The sequence below is a fragment of the Euprymna scolopes genome, chromosome 2 (genome assembly GCF_053919585.1).
Source record: "Euprymna scolopes isolate OS-2025 chromosome 2, ASM5391958v1, whole genome shotgun sequence".
In the NCBI taxonomy this organism is placed as follows: domain Eukaryota; kingdom Metazoa; phylum Mollusca; class Cephalopoda; order Sepiida; family Sepiolidae; genus Euprymna; species Euprymna scolopes.
Genome location: NC_136483.1, coordinates 191804490 through 191824174, shown reverse-complemented (window position 1 = coordinate 191824174; position 19685 = coordinate 191804490). Strand labels below are relative to the sequence as shown.

The 19685-nt window shown below is 35.5% G+C and overlaps 1 protein-coding gene across 1 annotated transcript in view; it reads right to left on the bottom strand.

Annotated features, from left to right (window-relative positions):
* Nucleotides 1-506: 506 nt before the first annotated feature.
* LOC145300229 (transmembrane protein 222-like) overlaps nucleotides 507-19685 on the bottom strand; it is a 53981-nt gene continuing 34802 nt past the window's right edge. Inside the window, exons 3-6 of the mRNA XM_080144467.1 lie at nucleotides 17228-17259; nucleotides 10135-10222; nucleotides 6595-6725; nucleotides 507-1409 (exon numbers count right to left, since the gene is read on the bottom strand). Coding sequence (XP_080000593.1) covers nucleotides 1325-1409; nucleotides 6595-6725; nucleotides 10135-10222; nucleotides 17228-17259 — 336 coding nt within the window. The 3' untranslated portion in view covers nucleotides 507-1324. The remainder of the gene's footprint in view (nucleotides 1410-6594; nucleotides 6726-10134; nucleotides 10223-17227; nucleotides 17260-19685) is intronic.

Below are 19685 nucleotides of genomic sequence, written 5' to 3'. Positions count from 1 at the left end.
TTATCTACAGACTTGAAATTTAATATATAGAGTATTCAGACATGTGGAAAACTTTTTAATTAGTCTTCATCCAGATAAAAGGGCTGCTAAGGGGTCGAAATTAAAAATTATTACTTAGGATTCATCAGATTTTTATCTGTTTGTCAACTGTTTCACGAGGTTTGAAAACACTTTTTAAAGATCTGGGGAAAGCTGGTCTAATGGTTATCGTACTTGACTCGCTGTCTTTTGGTTTTGATCTCAGCCCGAGTATTTTTTTTTTCTTTTTTTACTTACAAGAAATGAACTGTTTAGAAAAAAATCATAATACTCGCATATACATGTCCGTTTTTTTTTTTTTTTTTTAGTTCATTTTTTTTTAAAAGGAATATAACGTTACATTCAATACCAGGCACATCTAGTATATACATTAGATTTATTACATAATACAATTACACATGTTTTTTTGCTACCATAGAAGTAAATTGTATGATGACATTTGTAATGCTACAAAAAGTACAATCAGATTTGTTTTTTTTTTTTTGTTTTTTTTAGATGAGTATTTGCATTATTTGAACAACTATTCTTACCTTGATTATTATTTTCATATTACGGACGATGTAACGTCTAACCTTCCGATGCATCTTTTTAAACTTGTGAATCTTTACAATCGAACTTATGAACCTATACGTAATTTCAAATTAAACCCTTTATTCCATAGGGGTAGATTATTCTTGTTCTGTCAGCCAGTTAGTGATATCAGATCGATCACCATATTTGTTTATCAAATAATCTCTTTTTTCCTTTTTTTTTTTTTTTTTTTTAAATGTATGTGAAAGGTGATAGTATATGTACAAATATGAAATTGCTTAGCGCATTGTTATAGAGATTGGAGTATTCACTCACAAAAATCAGCCAATTTAAAAAGTAATAAGACGTTTTGTTTCATTGTAGAGTGGTTGTACAAAAAGAGAAGAGTTTAACAAATTCAATAAGATTTCTCCTGGTGAATTACTCGGTCTCTCATTTTTATGGCTTCCAGCACATTTCAATCACCAGAAAAAAGGTTTCAAAATAATTAAAAAAAAATTTTTTTTTTTTTTACCCTTTATCATTTCCAAGATAATTTCTGTTAAAAATAATCCCCTTCCTAATAATTCAACAATGGGCTGGTGCAGCGACCAGTAAAACATGGTTGTAAAAATAGTAATTTCAATAAAAGATCAAAACTGGGTTGAATAGGTTTCCGATAAGGAAGAGAAGGAGATTGTCTTTTGTTGCTGCCATGGTTTCTTCCATGAGGATGACCGGAAGTACAAGGTTTTGTTTATTAGTATTGTCGTTATTATGTGGAATAAACTATTGACAAAGTAATCACAATTGCAGACATGATGAGGAAAGGAAGCCAGGTCTTTAAAAAGGCACAGACACTGAAAAAGAAAGGTAAAAATCAAAGAAAAATGTAGATGGTAATATAAATTATATTTCAACTAGCAGAACCCGTGGAAATTCTAGTAGTTGAAAATTTTTAAAACAAATAAAATGAATAAAAAAAACAAATGACAAATTTAAAACAATTTTTTTCAGCAAATTCTTTTTTTATAACCTTTTAAAAAATAGATGTAAAAAATTTAGATTTTTTTAAATGAAAATTCAACAATATTTTTTTTCTGAATAATTTTTTTAATATAAATTATAAAAGGAACAGATGTCAATTCACTTGCACATTTTTTTTTATTTTAAAAAGAATCTGTAATAAAAAAAAAAACAGTCTCCTCTCAACATGACATTTTTTTAATTATAAAAATAGGTAATTTTTTAAACCATAAACACACAGCCATGTTTTTTGTTGTTTTTTTTTAAACTTTTTGGAGAGGAAATTGTTTTAATGATTTTTAACTGATAAAGAGCGACTATAAAGAGAGGTAATTCGTTTCTCATTAATTAATGTTTGCAATGATGTTTTTTTTTTTGTAACACAAGACGTTGGACAAGTAAATTAATATTTAAATTATTTTTAAGGAAATACAGTTGGTAAAATAGTCATAAACAATGTAACCTATTTATTAAAAGAAAAAAAATTCACATAATTATCTTCTATTGTATAAAAAGAAGTTTGTGAGTTCGTTCTCTATGGACTCCAAAATGGCTGACCAGATTTATATGAAATCTCACAAATTTATGTATCTTTTCTTACATAAGTTTTGTATCAGAATGCATATTGATAATAAAAAAAAAAAAAAAAAAAAAAAAAAGCCGATGAAAAAACAAGCAATTTTGACCAAAGGTAATATAGCCTAACATCACAAGTGCATTTGAGAAGTTTTATTACTACACAAGCAGAAAAGCCCGACATAAAATCAACAGTAGGTTTTTGGAAAAAAAGGCTCAGTGAACATAAAAGAGATATAAAAAATAGCAATTCTCTAAGTGCATTATTCTCTCATTCTTTTTTAGTGAATCTCTTGACAAAGGCTTCCTTTCTAGGGCAATTGCTCTCGACATATCAAAGGCCTTTGACAAAGTATGGCATAAGGGTCTACTTCACAAGATTTCCAGCTATGGTATAACTGGAAATGTTTTCTCAATCATTAAATCATTTCTCTCTGATAGGCTCATAAGAGTAGTGGTAGATGGACAAAAATCGGAGGCCTGCAATATAAATGCTGGAGTCCCTCAGGGGTCAATCCTGGGCCCAACTCTCTTCCTGATCTACATCAATGACCTCCCTAGACACATACTTAAATCATTCGTTGACATCTATGCTGATGACACGACCATCTACGGCAACACATCAAAGGCTGTAAATGACGAAGTTCTCTCGGATTCTCTCTCCTCTGATCTCGAGCGCGTGGTTCAGTGGGGGAAGATGTGGCTAGTTACCTTTAATGCATCCAAAACCAAACTCCTATCCTTACATCATCAACGCTCTGATCCCCAGCTGGCATCAATTGTGATGGATGGCTCTCGTCTGGGTGAGGCCCCGTGTTTTGACAAGCTTCTGGGTTTGACCTTTACTCCTGATCTGAAATGGAACACGTACATCAAGTCTGTTGCCAAGGTCGCAGGAAAGATGGTGGGATCCTTCTACCGCTCCAGAAGATATCTCACTACTGATGCAATTCTCTATCTATATAAAAGCCAAGTACGGCCAAGGATGGAATACTGTTGCCATATCTGGGCAGGAGCTGCCAAAAACAGCCTATCATGCCTTGACAGAGTACAAAATAGACTTCGTGGTTTAGTGGGGGATGCCCTTTTCTCTACCCTGCAACCCCTCTCCCACAGAAGAGACGTTGCGAGCCTATCCTTGTTTTATCGTTATTTTCATGGCAGGTGCTCGTCTGAACTCCAATCCCTGGTCCCCCCTCGCCAATCTTTCACGAAAAACACCCGTCTAGCTGAATCCACTGTGAAAAATTTCCCCCGACTCTATATCTGTGCCTAAATCAAAACGCGGATTTCATGAGCAAAGCTTCTTTCTTAGAACTGCACGCCTGTGGAACTCTGTTCCGTCTGCCTGCTTCCCTCCGGACTACAACTTGGATGTCTTCAAGTCTAATGTTAACAAATTCCTAATGAACCGCCCCCCCCCTTATTAAACACTTCATAAAATCTCCTCACTAACGTGATGTACTTACAATAACCCTTATCCCTGAGTGGCTTCCGGGCCTTGATAAGTGGTGATCACTGTGTAAAAAAAAAAAAAAAAAAAAAAAAATTCATTGCAGCATAATCACACCTTTGACTTTAAACAGGCTAAAGTAGTAAAATTTATTTCAAATAAACCGCGCCGGAGACTTCTTGAATCTGCACTTATCGCAATTTCAAGCACAATTAAACAATGTGCAGGTTTCTATAACTTAGCACCATTAATAAGTAAACTTTTATTAAAAGAACATTATTTAACTGTAGACTAACCTCTCTGTTAACCTCTCACACCATTCAAACACCCCTGTAATAATTAACACAATCTCAATCAATAAATTACATAAAAAACACTCATTTCATTTCTGTTACAAACCTATATTTGAACTTCAACAGATATATCTTTTTTCCAGTAAGAATATTAACTGCGTTCATATTTTTAAAGTTACATTAACGACTATATGACGTCACTGAAATTTCCCTCTTTTTAACAGCGCCAACCCTCCCCCCTCCTTTTTCAATTTCCAACGTCTTTTTCTGTTTTTCTGAAAGAACTGCATCACACTGTGCACGTGAAACATTTTCAAATATTTAGTACTGGTATTTTTTGTTTCTTAATCTCATTCATCCAGAGGAAGTCTCGAAATAAAGACGAAACGTTGATGAACACATAATACGGTTTGTTCCTTTTTATTTCTCTATTTTGTTGGAATACTATTTCCATTATATATATTAAAAGAAAAAGAGTTTATCTCTCTCTCTCTCTCTTCCTTTTACTGCATGCTGACAATTTTTTATTTACTCTTTAACCTCAAACAAAGCATATTGCCATTTGGACGTAAAGGGCTACTATTTAGGATTATGTTTAACAGGAGATTGGAGAGTTGAGCAGCAAGATGTCTATTCACATTGCATTTAAATTTTTGCAGATTAGTACAGTCAGGGAAGCAGGAAACAGGCAGAGAATTCCAAAGTTTAGCAGTTCAAAGGAAGAAACTATTAGAGTAAAAAACTTTCCAGCATCTAAGCACAAGTACTATGAATTCATCAAATCATATTCAGTTAAATTACTTGTAAAATAGGCACAGGGATGTGACATTGCGCCGATAGGACAGAGGTTAGTGAACAATGATTAAAGATCTAAGAAAAGTGTTACATATTAATGGGGGGGGGGGTACATCACTCTAGTGGCTGTTATTGAAATACATGTCAGAAAATACAGGGTGGAACGATAAAGTTGTCACCCTAAAAACAACACTGCAGCTTTATTTTAAAACTTTTATTGAAAAAATCAATTCAGGTAACTTGATTATGTAGTAGAGCTGATATCTATTCAATGTAGCCACAATCACCACCTCAATATGGGTCCTGAACTGGGAGCATGCCTTTTCTATAAGCGCCAACAGGAACTCGGCGAATACTCGGCGGATGGAATCGATCAGACTGGTTTTGGTGTTGTGGGAGGTCATGTTAGTGATGTTCTCAACATATGACAAAACGAAGTAGTCCAGCGGGTTCAGGTCGGGGAAGGAGGGGGCCAGTGTAAGAAGGGTACAAAGTCACAGCACTCCTTCTGAAGCCAAGCCTGGGTCTCTTTGGACTTGTGGGCCGGCGACAAGTCCTACTGCCACATTCAGGGTTTGCCAGCGGCCACCGTATTGCACTAGGGGATCACCATTCTTCAGCACTTCCAGGTACACTTTAGTGTTGACTTTCAAGGCGGCTATGAAGATGTGAGGTGGCATGATGTGGCCCTCACTTGAAACCACACTACAAACCATAACCGTGGCTGGAAACTTCATTGGGAAAATCGATGTGATCGGTTTTTGGCCAGAAATTTGGCGATTAAGGGGTCAAAGTTCAACAATTTGACTTTTGAGAACTCTACGAAACTCCTCCGACAATTTTGGGTCTATGCACTTGAAATTTTAGATATAGGTTCTTTGGACATGGATCTAACTTAATAACTTGATTTGAGCCCAAAACAATAAATTTTAAGGAGTCATAATAGGGGTCAAAGTTAAAAAAAAAATTGACCTCTGTGGTCTCTTTCAAATTACTCAGACAATTTCTGGTCTAAATATTTGAATTTTTACATAAAGGGTATTCAGAGGTAGGGCAAGCTTTTTCATCAGTTTGGGTCGAAAATTTTTAGTTACCAATATATAAATGTATTATGCATGTCTGCCTTAAACTTTCAATAGAGGCGACGGATTTTACCAAGATCAGTATCGTTTGAAAGTTCGACCTTTCATACGACAAATATGGAAAAATTGTCTAAAAACATTAATATCTTCCCCTTCAACTAGGCACTTTTCTATAGGGAGGGGTGTCACTTTTTTCGCCAATATTTTTTAATGTTATCCTCTCCTTTAGATTGTCTAGCCTTAATTTTAAAAAATGTCGCTTCCGGGTTGGCGTTGGTCGTAACAGCATAAACATTAGGTTTTACCCCATTCTTTTCCTCCTTTGCGATACGGATTCGAGCCTGCCTTCTTACTACCACTTTTTTTTTTTTTGCTCAACATACACATCCAAACACCCGGGCAACGCCGGGCTGAAATGCTAGTAATACAAATAACTCTTTTTCTCTCTATGAACATATGAGAATACATTTTTTTTTATTTTCCTAAGAACATAATTTTTTAATTAATTGAATAAATATATTAATAAAGCATGACAGTTGACCTCTGATTGCAGCTCACAGAATTTTGATAATTTGCTAATTTTTTCTTTTAAATTTTTGAATTAATTACTATTAATATCAACAAAATTATTGCATATATATAGGAATATAGTAAAATAAAATTCCAAATAAATAACACCAAACATGAATTTATTATAAACTGTTTAAAACATAGTTATACATATTCAGCATGCAAATCCAGATATGTTCGGTCTACTATATATATATATATATATATATATATATATATACAGTATTTCAAAAACAAAATGATGACTCACCTAACATAATGGCTGTAAATTAACATCATAAAGCAAAGTTTAACCATATTCCAGGACGAGCTGCCATTGTAGCGCATTAGGTTCAATGCCATGGCAACATGAGAATGGCAATTGTCACAACATAAATTATGCTGAAAGAAAAAACAAAAATTAATATGCTAGTATTTTCCTTCCTTTTGCGTCACAATTTTAGTGGTGGTACAGGACTTAGTCTGGAGAAGAGGAAGTGGAACAAACAAATTTCCAGTAGGAGGAAGAGGAGGAGGATATTTTGTATGAAGAAGAGGAAGTGGGAGGATATGGAACTTTAAAATACAAACTCAAATTAATAATTTAAAAACAAACAAGTATTTCCCTAAATTGAAAACTTTAAAACATGTAACATCATTCATATATTATTTGGATTCTTTGGACTACTGTTCTCGTCTTGAGCTTTATTTTCACAATATTTTGGTTGATGCTGTTTGTCGAGTACAGAAGGAGGGGGAGAACAAATAATAGATGACAAAAGAAAAAGGGAGTAGGTTTAGCGAGTACTAAAAAACTTATCTGTAGACAATGGATAAGAAATTGTTCTTAACGCAGACAAAGAAAAATAAGTGTAGGGTTTAATTCAGGGTATAATGAGTGACTGATAAGAAGGGAACAATGGGTCAGTAGGTGTGCTGGGAGGAGGGTTACTGCGAGTCAAGTGAACAATAGAAATGACACTTCACGGGGAAGAGTGGGGTCTCAGTTGGATACTTAGTTGAGGTTTGAACTCCCGAGATGGACAGTTGGATTTTGGATACAGCTGTCGGCAGTAGGTCGCTCAGAGGTTCCCAAGGGAGATGGAGAGTTAAACTGACAGCAAGTCACCGACACAGCCTCAACAGAACCTACATGTGAACCTTAGCATGTAGAAACACACAACAACTGACAGATGTGAAACGTCAGCATCTATGTTTTTCTTGTGTTTATTTTATTTTTATATATATATATATCTTTAATTCAATTTTCATCCCAAACAAGGCACAATGCCACTTTGAAGTAGAGGGGCTACTATTGGAGACAGGGATATTATGAAGGGAGATGAGTAGCAAGATGTCTGTTCACATTACACTTGAACTTCTGCATGTCAGTACAGTTGGGAAAGCAGAATCCCGAAAGGGAGTTCCAAAGTCTAGCAGTTCTGGGGGAAGAAACTATTGGAGTAGAAAGCTTTCTTACACCTAGGGATCTCTACTGTGAAGGGGTGGGATTTAGCTGCTTGTCGGGTTTGTCGAGGGTAGTCACGTCGAGGGGGTACAAGTGCTTGTAGTTCGTCAGAGCATTCATTATTAAAGTACTTGTAGAACAGGCAGAAGGATGCAAGATTTTGTCGATGGGACAGAGGTTCAAGCTTATATGACAGTTCAGGACCTATCAGGTTAGCGACTATTTTGAACCCTGTCAAGGAGTGAGAGACAAGTAGCAGATGCACCAGCCCAAATGTGACAACATTACCCCATACATGGGCGAATGGTGGCCTTATAGAGGTACAGGATACTTTCAGGTGTAAGTAGCTTTCTAGCGCGGTAGAGAGAGTCCACCTTCTTCGCAGCAGCTTTGGCAATGCTCTCAATGTATCTATTCCAATTCATGTTCCCTGTAAACGTTAGGCCAAGGAGTTTAAAGGAAGTACTTTTGGGTAATGTGTTCTTAGCCATTGTTATTGGTGGTAGTGAAGGTTTCTTGTAGTTATTGAAGGAAACAAGCTTAGTCTTGGCAGCATTGAATGTGACCATCCATTTTTGTCCCCATTCCACTACAGATTGGAGGTCATCCTCTAGTGTTTCTGCCATTTCCTTAGATATGTGTTCATTTGTTTTCCCCCTCGTGCCTGTTATAGAGCATGGTGTCATCAGAAAATATACCCATCTCTGAAACAATTTTATCAGGGAGGTCATTTATGAATATCAGGAATAAAAAAGGTCAGAGGATAGATTCCTGAGGTACTCCCGCATTTATATCATTGTTTAGATGTACAACCTATTGTCGACCTATGCCTCCTCAACGACAGTGAGATAATGACGTTACATTTATAAGATGAACAAATGAACGGCACACAATATTGGGGTCAGAAACACTATGTGGTGTCATATAACCTCTAATCTTTTTCAAGAATAGAACAGTAGTCCGATGAATCCAAATAATATGAATAACCAATCCTCATCTCCAATTCTGAAAACACAATATATAAACTTTGTCGATGTATCTTGTGTAGTTTTTGACTTGTAGGTAGATGCACCTATGCAGATAACTGCCATTTCTATAATACTAGCCTGGGTGCCTGGCATTGCCCAGGTGTTTGAGGTGTGTTGAGCAAAAAAAAAAAAAAAAACCCGACGTCTTTGCCATTGTGTTCATCACCAAATTGGAAGTAGCGAAGGTTTAAAATAAGGCTAGTCAATCGAAAAGCTGGGATGACTTTCAAAAATATCGATGAAAAAAAGCAACCTCCTCCTTGTAGAAAAGTGCCCAGTTGAGGGTGAGGGAATTAATGGTTTTAGCCAATTTTTCAATATTTGTCATCCGAAGGGTCAAACTTCAAAACGATACCGATCTTGTGAAAATCCATTGCTTCTATCAAAAGTTTTAGGCAGACAGACATACATTCATACATTTAAACAGGCAGGTAAGATTTATATAGATGCTGGGTGGAGGTTGGCTTTCCAGCCATTTAATGTACTGACTAAAGAGAAGTATTTGACTTCTTTTTTTTTTTTTTTTTTTTTTTTTTTTAAATCAAGGAGTTAATTTCCTTATGCCGACTAATTCGTCAAGGAATCTATAAACATGAGTTGTCTGTATGCGTGGACGTCCAAAGAAGAATGGGCTGGACAGAAAAGAAAGAAAAGGTGGGGAGAAAGGTAGAATTTTTAATAGCTATATGTTACACTTTTGCTCTGGGCAACCCTGCTAGTGGATAATCTTAAAATTTTAGCTAAAACCTTAATCTTGCATGTTTATCCAGCTCAACCCAATCTAATAAAACTAAAATCACAATGGCTCGAAAAGTCTTTTCCTGTCAGTGTTCATTCTGTCATTTCACTTGGCAATGAGACATGGGCCGTAACCACTTTTGATATGCAATGGCTTCAACATAATGATCATTCCAGAATCAGGTGGATGGGAGTCTGCAAATTGGAAGAAAAGATCTCATTAACTAGGATTCATCAGAAACTTTACATTGGTGAGATCACGGATGTCTTATGTGTTAAAGTCACAAGTAATGTACCTCTTGCATTAACTTCACATGTCTGGATACCCCCAGGCATTAGGGAGAGTATTAGACCAAGGAGGATCTGGCCCAAGTGCATAAGTAATTTGACTTAATGCAAACTGACCTTTTGATTTTATGGCTTGACCAGTCAGGATTTGGGGGTTTTCTGCCATCATCAATAGTCTTGAATTTTGGTTTTCTTATAAGAATTTGTACTTTTGGTTTTTAGAGCATTTGATTTGGTGAAAGAAAATGTTAAAACAGCAAAAGTTTGGAAATGGAAGAATTTAAATTACCATTCTTTTCTTGTATTCGTCTGATGCTTCTGAAACTGCCCAATCCCAGCTTTCACTTAAAACTTTACTTGATTCAAGTTTCCAGTATCTGAAAAAAAAATAAATAAATAAAATAAAAAAAGTTAAAAGCAAGAATTAACCTTTTATAAAAGAATCTAAAATTTATGTTTCAATTCTAGAAAAATTTTGAAGACTTGAAAAATTATTGTTACTTTTGTAAACGTTGCATGTTTGGGTCTATACATATTCTTATATGTGCGTGTAATGCACATTCGTGTGTATGTGTAACATATATGCATATAACTAAAGTCCTACCTTTCCTTCTGTTCCCTTTGTTTTCCATCTCATCTTGTTGACCTGGAACCAAAATGTATGTTCCAAAAACACAACGCGTTTCTTATTTATGGAGACAATCTTTATTCATGAAGTTTTCACATTCTCTGGAATGTTTTTCGTACGCAAACCATTTCTGATTTTTTTTCTTTTTCTTCATATTTCCCAGATGACTAGCCTTCTTCAAATCTTTGACGAACCGCCCAGACTAAAGTCTCAACCGAACTCTCCTAATATGTGTGCGTTTCTTTTTATATTGGCGATGGGGTACGTGTGGGTGATCTCCAACCGGATGCCCCCTGAAAGCCACCGTGTCCACAACACGTCAGTGTAGTGTCATTGAGTCTAAGTTTTAACCATTTTAACCCGATTACAATGTTATGAATAGAGGAAAAGCATAAACAAAGCTAATTTGGAATTTCGTTCAGTAAACAGTGATGTGGCTTATCTGACAAACAAGATTGTTCACTCTGGCTGACGTAAAAGACAAAGCAGGAGAAATCAGAATTAGGTTAAGTCTGTAATGAGAAGTTGAAAAGAGTTACGAGTTAGCTAGCGAACAGAAGCTGTGCATGGTTCGATAGAAGCATCTACGGACCAACCAAGAAAAACGTAAGGGAGAAGATTAAGTGCTATAAACTCAGAGACATGAATATTTGGAAATAAAGATCTTAAAATGTTAACTTGGCGTTTGTTTTTTCCATTCGGAAGAAGATGCCTTCATTTCAGGTGTCTGCCACCAGAGAAGAGGGAGACAATGAAGAAGGTATATGTCAAGCAGACAAGGCTGTTATTCGTCATTGTTAAAGACTGTCCATTTATGGTCCCATTCATTATTGTCATGAATATGTGAAAACACCCACATACACACAGAAAGATTAGATATACACATAAAAGATTGACATGTGCAGACACCCATATACAAAGAAAAGTAACTGTTCTTAATTCTGCCAACTAGATGATACACGAACATCAATTACAGAAATATGTATACTTTATATACACTAGACATACATGGATACGGGTATATAAACTTGACAATACAACATTGCCAGTGGACATGGAGGATGCGGAATAAACAGTGAAGGTCAAAACAATTCATCATTTAACAGAAAAAGCCTTCATTTTATCCATAGCTTGCGATTATTATTCATACTTTTATCAAATATTCTGGTGATTGTCGTGCTACGATGCTGTAAGGTTGAAGATTTCTTGAGAATGAACTCCGAGAAATGAGGACTTATTTTTTTAGTGGAAATAAAATTTCTCCAATTTTTGTTAATTTTAATTAATCAACACGGACAAATGATTACAAAAAATTATATTTTTATTCAATCTTAGTCATTAGCATGGAGTAAAAAAAATTAAAAAAAAAAAAAAAAACCTCATTTTCTCTTGACTAATTAAAGTTCCAGTTTTATAAGGTGCACTCAACTTGTTTCCTGACCATTTCTTTCTTCCAAAATATTCTTAAACTCCATCAATAACATCACGACTCGTGACTTCTGCTTTGACCATTAACACTTATCAAACAAAACAACTTGACTTTGATAATTACTATGATTGTTTTTGAATAGTTCAAGGCCCTTCACTCTGATATGCAACATTATTTCAATATGAGTAAACGCATTGAAATCAAATTGATTTTAACTTTGTTTAAATAATTCCATCACATCCTATACACCACTTGCATGTACCACTTATTGGATCCAACTGATAACATGTTCATCTCATTCGTATGTAGACAGATTAAACAAACATGCTGCCACGTATCACTTTATAAGGTTTGGAACTATAAAAGTCATGTACTTTTCTACTGGAATAAAAATTGAGATATTATAAAATGTTGGAAAACCTGACATTTACAAAGACTATGATTGAAGAATTATGTTGGTTATTGAAACAAGCGACAAAGCCAACATGTCGCTGATGACTTAATTTCAAACCTTGGTGCTTTTACACTATTGGGACGAGATTTCAGAAATCATAAAACTGAATTTCACATGAATCCAAAAATTACAAAATTATTTATTAAAAAATAAAATTTGATGAAAACAATCGTAAAACAGCAGAGTTCAATAGGGAGGTAATTTTCCATTTCGATTTAAATAAGATGCTACCATGATTAAAGTTTTTTTTTTTTTAATTGACTAATATTCAAGTAATTCTGACTGTATAATTTGAAAGCTACCATTTGTAACTTATTAGAATGGACAAAAAACTCAGTTAAAACCATTGTTTTGTTATCTGAAAACTCAATTTATCGGCTACAAAATTTTGTTCAATGATGTAGAAGTGCCCAAACCCCTTCGACAAACATTTCCCCTCAAAAATTGCCTAAATTTATTTCTAAATTAAACAATTAAAATGGTTGATGGTTTCATTTGATTTGTCTATTTCTGGTAAATTAACAATTTTGAGGGTTATTTAATGCTGACGAATTAGAATCATTGATATTTTATTTCATTAAGATTAACAACACATGGGTAGAGAGTTTAAATTAAGAATCACCATTAAGTATCGCATTGGTAATGCAAGCATGTACAAGACAAAATCTGGTAAAAAACCTGTGTCTGACTAATGTAAGGAAGACATAAGTACAAAGACCTTTTTCAAGACTTCATTCAACTAAATTTACAGCAGTAACAACAAGGCAAGAGGCCAAGAACACAATAGAAAAAAAGAGGACGTATTTAAATAGGAAAGAAAGAAAGAAAGAAAGAAAGAAAAAGTGTCAAACGGCAAGATTACATGAGAGGAAATATACAAAACTAGAGAAAGTTACATGAACAAGAATTTCAGCAAATTTCTTTACATAAAATTATAACACTAAAAAATAGATTAATAGTTTGCCTATGATATGCTCTAAAGATAATAACTGTGACATGTAGATTAAAAAAACATACCAGTACCTACATCGTTCCCACAAATAAAAATGCACAAAGTTATACAGAAGAAGGCAAACAATATGTGCACTAAATATACAGCAAAAAATTACATTTACTTAATGGTGGATTTTCTGTTAAGCGACATGCCAAAAACCAGGTCCTGTCATTAGGATGTCTAAGGCAAAAACAAAAATGATTTGTCTTGATTCTTGATCACATGTTGGTACAAGAATTGCTATGAAATCATATTGGCAACAAGATTTGTTGCCCAACTTTTTTTTTTTACAAAAGGATCCTAAGCCAAAGCTAAATAACTCTTGCCTGAAAAATATTTTTTCCCAAAGGGAGATAACTAATTCCTACAATGTTTGATTCATTATACACAAAGTATGAACACAGGTGATCTAGATAATACCAAGTTGTGCTCAGGTGGCAAGCTACAAGATTGTGTGAAATCCTAATGAAAACAAACACACATATTGTTACTCTTGCTGATGCCTTATCTTCTATTAATTTGGTCTCCATCCTAGATTTAGGCCTCGATTGGTTTGATTTTAGCGGCTCGATTCAGCCCTCCACGATATCATTACCTAATATCATCACTGCCCCCTTCATAGGTAAGCTACCAATTGCCCCTACTCCGGACTTCCAATCCGATTCTAAGTGGATGCTGAACAAGGGAATGTTCCTGGGTTTACCCTCTATGCCCCTAATCATAACTGTTTCATTGTCAGCTGGTTTTGCTCCTGCAAGCAATAATTTTTCAATATTAAGGATTGGGAGGTACTAGTGTCCCTTAGAATGCTGATGGTCCTTCTCCGGCTCCTCTTGTCTCGAGAAATATATCCTCTTGATGTAAAGGGTTTGTACTCCTCTTCTCCTTTCTTACACACAATTAGTTGTGGTTTGGTTGGGGTACCCTGAATAGGTTCCGGGTCTCGCCTCGCCCAGCAGTTTACAGCCATGTGACCCGGCTTCTTACAGTTGAAGCAAGTTAGGGGTCTGGGTTTCTGCTTGAATGGCGGTCAGTTGGCTGAGAATGACAGATTCCCCATAAGCACCTGTGGGCCATCCCGTTTCTTATTAAGCAGATAAATTTTTCCACCACCTGGGAAAGTGGGTTTATGAGCTCTTATTCTATCATATTCGTCCGCTGATTTGGTCATGTCAAGCACCGTCTACTTTTTTCTCAGCCAGGTGTAGCCTCATATCCTCGGGAACAGTTTTGAAACTATTAACAAGAGTTGCCTTAACTTGTCATAATTTCCCTTCACGTTTTAGAACTTAGGCCTCTAAACTTTTGCGGGTAAGCTCATGGGACTAATTCATACGTTTTTAGGATAGCTACCTTAACTGTTTCATAGACTGCGCAATCCTCTGCTGGGAGTGCTGCATACATTTTTTGTGTTCTGCCGCTCAATGCGGTTTGTAGTAGAATCTTCCAGTATTCTTTTGGCCAGCCCATATTAAGAGCTGTACCCTCAAAATGGGTGAAGTAGTCGTCCACTGGTTCTACAAATTTTGGGATAAGTCTAACTTGTTTGGTCACGTCAAACCTATTTTGCCTATCCTTGTTCGTTTGGTGTGCTATGCCAAGTTCGCTCATCCTAACCTCTTGTTCAATTCTGGCTTTTTCTATTTCCATCTTAGCTAATATTTTGGCCTTCGATTTCTACTTCGGCTAACGTCATAGTTGCCATTCCTGCTGGCAATTCTTCCAGCATTTCCTCTCCGAACACCTTGTTATCTACCCATATGTTCGGTGATAATTCTAATTAGATTCTCATCTAACCTTGAATGATTTGAACGCAAAGCAATAATGACAGAACACAGATAAAATATCATAAAGGCTTTATTAAACATAATTGAAACTTGATGCAACACCTCGATGGGTCGGAGTGAGGTCGAGCAAACGAGAAGACCAGCAGCAAAATAAAATAATGAAATCAAACAAAAAATAATAATAAAGTAAAAAAAATTAAAAAAAAATTGACATGGATATCATTCTGAAATAACAGTCCAAAAAACATGGATGGAGGCAGGGGTTGGGGTATTAGAAATGTGGTACTTAACTGCAGATAAAATATAATCGCCTGACCAGTGTAGCTTCCTTCTTTCTTATTACTATTTTTAAAAGTCTGTGAATGCAGATATATCGCCTTCTGTAGTCTCAAATTCGTCAACATCATCTCGTCGACCCAAAAATTGCATGTGTTTTGTGTCATTTTACATTCTTCCATGTGGATATCATTTCCATGCCGATTTTTTTTCTTGTGGTTGAATATTAGGTTCCTTTTAGTCGCTTTTATGGGAATAAGAGTTAGATGGCAAAAGAAAGTCTTTCATTTTATCATTGGAATAATACGGAGATGATTCGTCCATCATATCTGGTCATTGGTTCTGTCCATTGCTTTTTGACATGACGATGAGAGGAATTCTTCCATCCCCTTCCCTCGTGGTCTCGACCAAAAAAAAAAAAAAAAAAAAAAAAAAAAGACTGGGTTTTTTTGTTTTCCCCGCTTAAAGACTTTTCTCCTTTCTCACTCTTTTCTTATCGCTGTTACTACTTCCTTGTGCATTGGTTTTTATATAGTGACATGGATGAGCGAAGGGAAAAAGGCAAGGTGTTAAAGGTGGTGGTGGAGTTCTTGCTGCTCGTGATGTCGTGTGTGAGGAAGTTGATACAGCTTTTGCTGCTAGCGATGTTGTGTGTGAAGGAGGAGGAGGAGGAGGAGGAAGAGGGGTTAGCTAATCGCACTGATAGCTATTCATTTATTTATCATTTTCTTCAGTTTCTTTTCCCCTCTCTACCTGGATCAGTACAATATATATATAATTCTAAGGTGATTCATCTAATCAGATAAAAAGGCAAAATATGATGTTTTTGACTCTAAATGACTAGTTTGTATTTTCTGCTGATGAGTTGGCTGGTTGGATAAATTTTCCAAGTAAGCTGCACAAAATTCATTATGTAAACGAAATTCCTAATTAGAGTTTTTTATCAAAAGAAATAAATGGTATGAGAAAGGGATTTCCTGAAGGAAAAAAAAAGCATTTTTTTTTTTTAGATTATAAAAACAGATTGTAGGATCTTAACTTCTACAAATCAAGATGCTTTTCATTTTTTATCAAATTATTTACTTTAGTAAATGTTTCTCAGATTATTTTATTACTTATTTTAACACTCCTATGTTATTTCTGTTGCAAACTTATCTGATTTTATGGTAATATTGTCTTCTGGCCATTTAATAATATTATCATTATTATTCATTGATTTTTGTATATAATAATGTTCACCTTTCATTTTTGTATATAATCATGGTCGACTTTTCTCATTTTTTTGTCTATAATCTCTAGTCTTGGTGCCCAGTGTTGCCCGGGTGTTGGGAGGTGGGTATTGAGCAAAAAAAAAAATAAATAAAATAAAATAAATAAATAACTGGCTAGTAGGCAAGCAAGTCCGAACCCGTACCTCGAAGGAGGAAAAGAATGTGAAAACAAACAAACAAACAAAAGTAACGCCTTTGCTGTTGCATCTATCGTCAAACCAGAAGAAACGAATGTTTAAATTAAGGCTAGCAAATCGAAAAGAGAGGATGACTTTTGAAAATATCGGCAAAAAAAGCGACCCCTTCCTGTAGAAAGAGCCCAGTTGAGGGTGAAGGAATTAATGTTTTTAGCCAATTTTTCGATATTTGTCATCTGAAGGGTTGAACTTCAAAATGATACCAAACTCATGAAAATCAATCACCCCTGTAGAGAGTTTTAGGCAGATATACAAACATACATACATTTAAACAGACAGGAAAGATTTATATTTTAGATGTTCATCTTTATGCCAATATAATGTTCAAAACAATAAATCAACTCACTTTGTGGGTTTTCCAAAAGCCATTTCATCCTCCTGAAAAGAAAAAAAAAAAAAAAAAAATGATGTTTTCCTTAAATAATTACTCTAACTTCTAAAAATATGCTTTTTACAGGGTTTTTTTTTTTTTAAATTCATAGCAAGACTAGCAGGGGTCCCAGCGTTGCCCGGGGTGTTTGGAAGTATAAAAGAACTCAAAAAATGTTAGTAGGCAGGCAGGTTCAAACCCGTGACATAAAGGCGGAAAACCTGAAATCTTACCGCTGCGCTATGACGACAAAGAAAGTGCAAAGCATTTAAATTTAGTGATGTCAATCAAAAGCTATTGACTCACTGATAGTTAGGTCAGGATTAGGCAAAGAAATGAAAGTTTCTGGGGCTAGTTAAGTTTTCAGCTTCCTCTCATGATATTTATTTTTTTTCATCACAAGGTCGTTCCCAGCTCCCAAGTGTTCACATGAATAGCAGTTGTCTGATACGAGGGGTTTTCCACAAAGTGATCAAAGCTAATTGCTTTCTGGACATCCCTGGCACAAAGCCAGAAAAATGCCATCGCTTCGTTTCCTTTCGTTAGTTTCGCTTTTTTTTATACGCAAGAAGACAGAATAGCGGGAATTTTATAAAATAAAAGTCGCTCAAATAAAAGATAGAGATGACCTCCTTCCGGAAATTGGATACATTATAATCTAGGAAGTGTATAAAAAGTTGTAAGAATTAGTGACCCCACCCCCAAGCACCCCTCCGAAAAAAAGCCTTTGTCGGTCATACAAAAAAGCGCACACACAAACATTTTCACTTTTATATAATAGACTAGCAGGGGTGCCAGGCATTGCTCGGGTGTTTGTCAGTGTGTGTGCGTAGTGAAAAAAAGTTTTAGTAGGCAAGTAGCCTTGAGGCGAAGGCTGAAAAGGAAGCCTGACATCTTACCGCGACGCTAAGAGGGCAGAGAACTGAGAATGGTTGAAATTAAACGCTTAAAAATTAACGTCTGGTTTTCTAGGTCAAACATCACACGATAGAGAAATGAAATCATGCAGAGCCAGTTAAGCTTTATGCGTATTTGTTTGTTTCCTCAAGATGTTTAGAAAAACCAGCTCCCCACAAAAAGGGGAGTGTTCAAATGAATAGCAGTTGTCTGATATGACATGTTTTCCCTGCATTGATCAAAGCTGATTGCTTTCTGGACGTCCCTGGCACAAGTGCCAGGTAGACGTATTTGCACCGGATTCAGTTTCGCTTTTTTATACGGAAAAGCCAAACAAATATGCGGAGAGTAAGAAATACCATGTAAATAGCATGTAAAAGTCACTAAAATAAAAGATAGACATGACCTCGTTTTGTAAATCAGAGATATTATAATCTAGGGAGTATATAAAAAGTTTTAAGAATGTGTAACGATTAACAAAAATGTAGAATAAAATTTTCCTGTATAATATCTGAACAAGATCCGACTAGTTATATATATGAAATTTTAGCCCATTAAAAACGGACAAATTTATAGCCTGTTGATTTAGAAGGAATGCTTTATACCAAATTGACGGCTGAATATGGTTAAATTTGTGCTTATTTTCACATCAAATAATAATCCGTATAAATCCTTAACTGCGCATTAAATGTCTTTATCAGTTCTTAATTCCTTTCATCCCCGTAGTAATTGTTTGGTGGCTCAAAGGTAAAAGCTTAGCAGTGGCTGGGTTCAAATCATCTCTATAAGAATTATCATCTCCTATACTAATGATTGCATCAGTATGAAACACTAGTGTAGGTATGAAAAAATAATTATATACTAGCAGGAAGCCCAGCCTTGCAGGATCATAAAATACACATAAATATCATATTTTGATTCATGCAAAAACTGAGATATGTGCATGTGAATATTATTTTATTTATTTTATTTTTTTTTTACACATCATCACTTATCATCACCACTTATCAAGGCCAAGAGGCCACTCGAGGATAAGGGTTAAAGAGTGTATAGTAGAAATTGGACAATATAGACATCGTTAGTAATGGAAATTCAGTAAATTTGTTAAGTGGGACGGCTCATCAAGAACTTGTTTACGTTAGACTTGAACACAACCATATTGTAGTCAGCTGGAAAGCAGGAAAACGGAAGACAATTCCACAGGTGTGCAGTTCTAAGAAAGAAGCTTTGTTCATGGAATCTACGTTTAGGTTTAGGCACAGATAAAGAGTGGGGGGAATTATTGATAGTGTTTTCAGCTAGACAAGTGTTTCTTGTGAAAGTTTGGCGAGGGGGGAACCATAGACTGAAGCTCAGTCGAACACTTTCCATGAAAATAACGATACAGCAGAGATAAACTCGCAACATCTCTTCTGTGGTTGCAGGGAAGAGAAAAGGATATCTCCTACGGGACTACTGTCTATTTTGAACTCTATCAAGGCAGGACAAGTCCTTTCTAGCAGCTCCTGCCCAGATGTGGCAACAGTATTCCATCCTT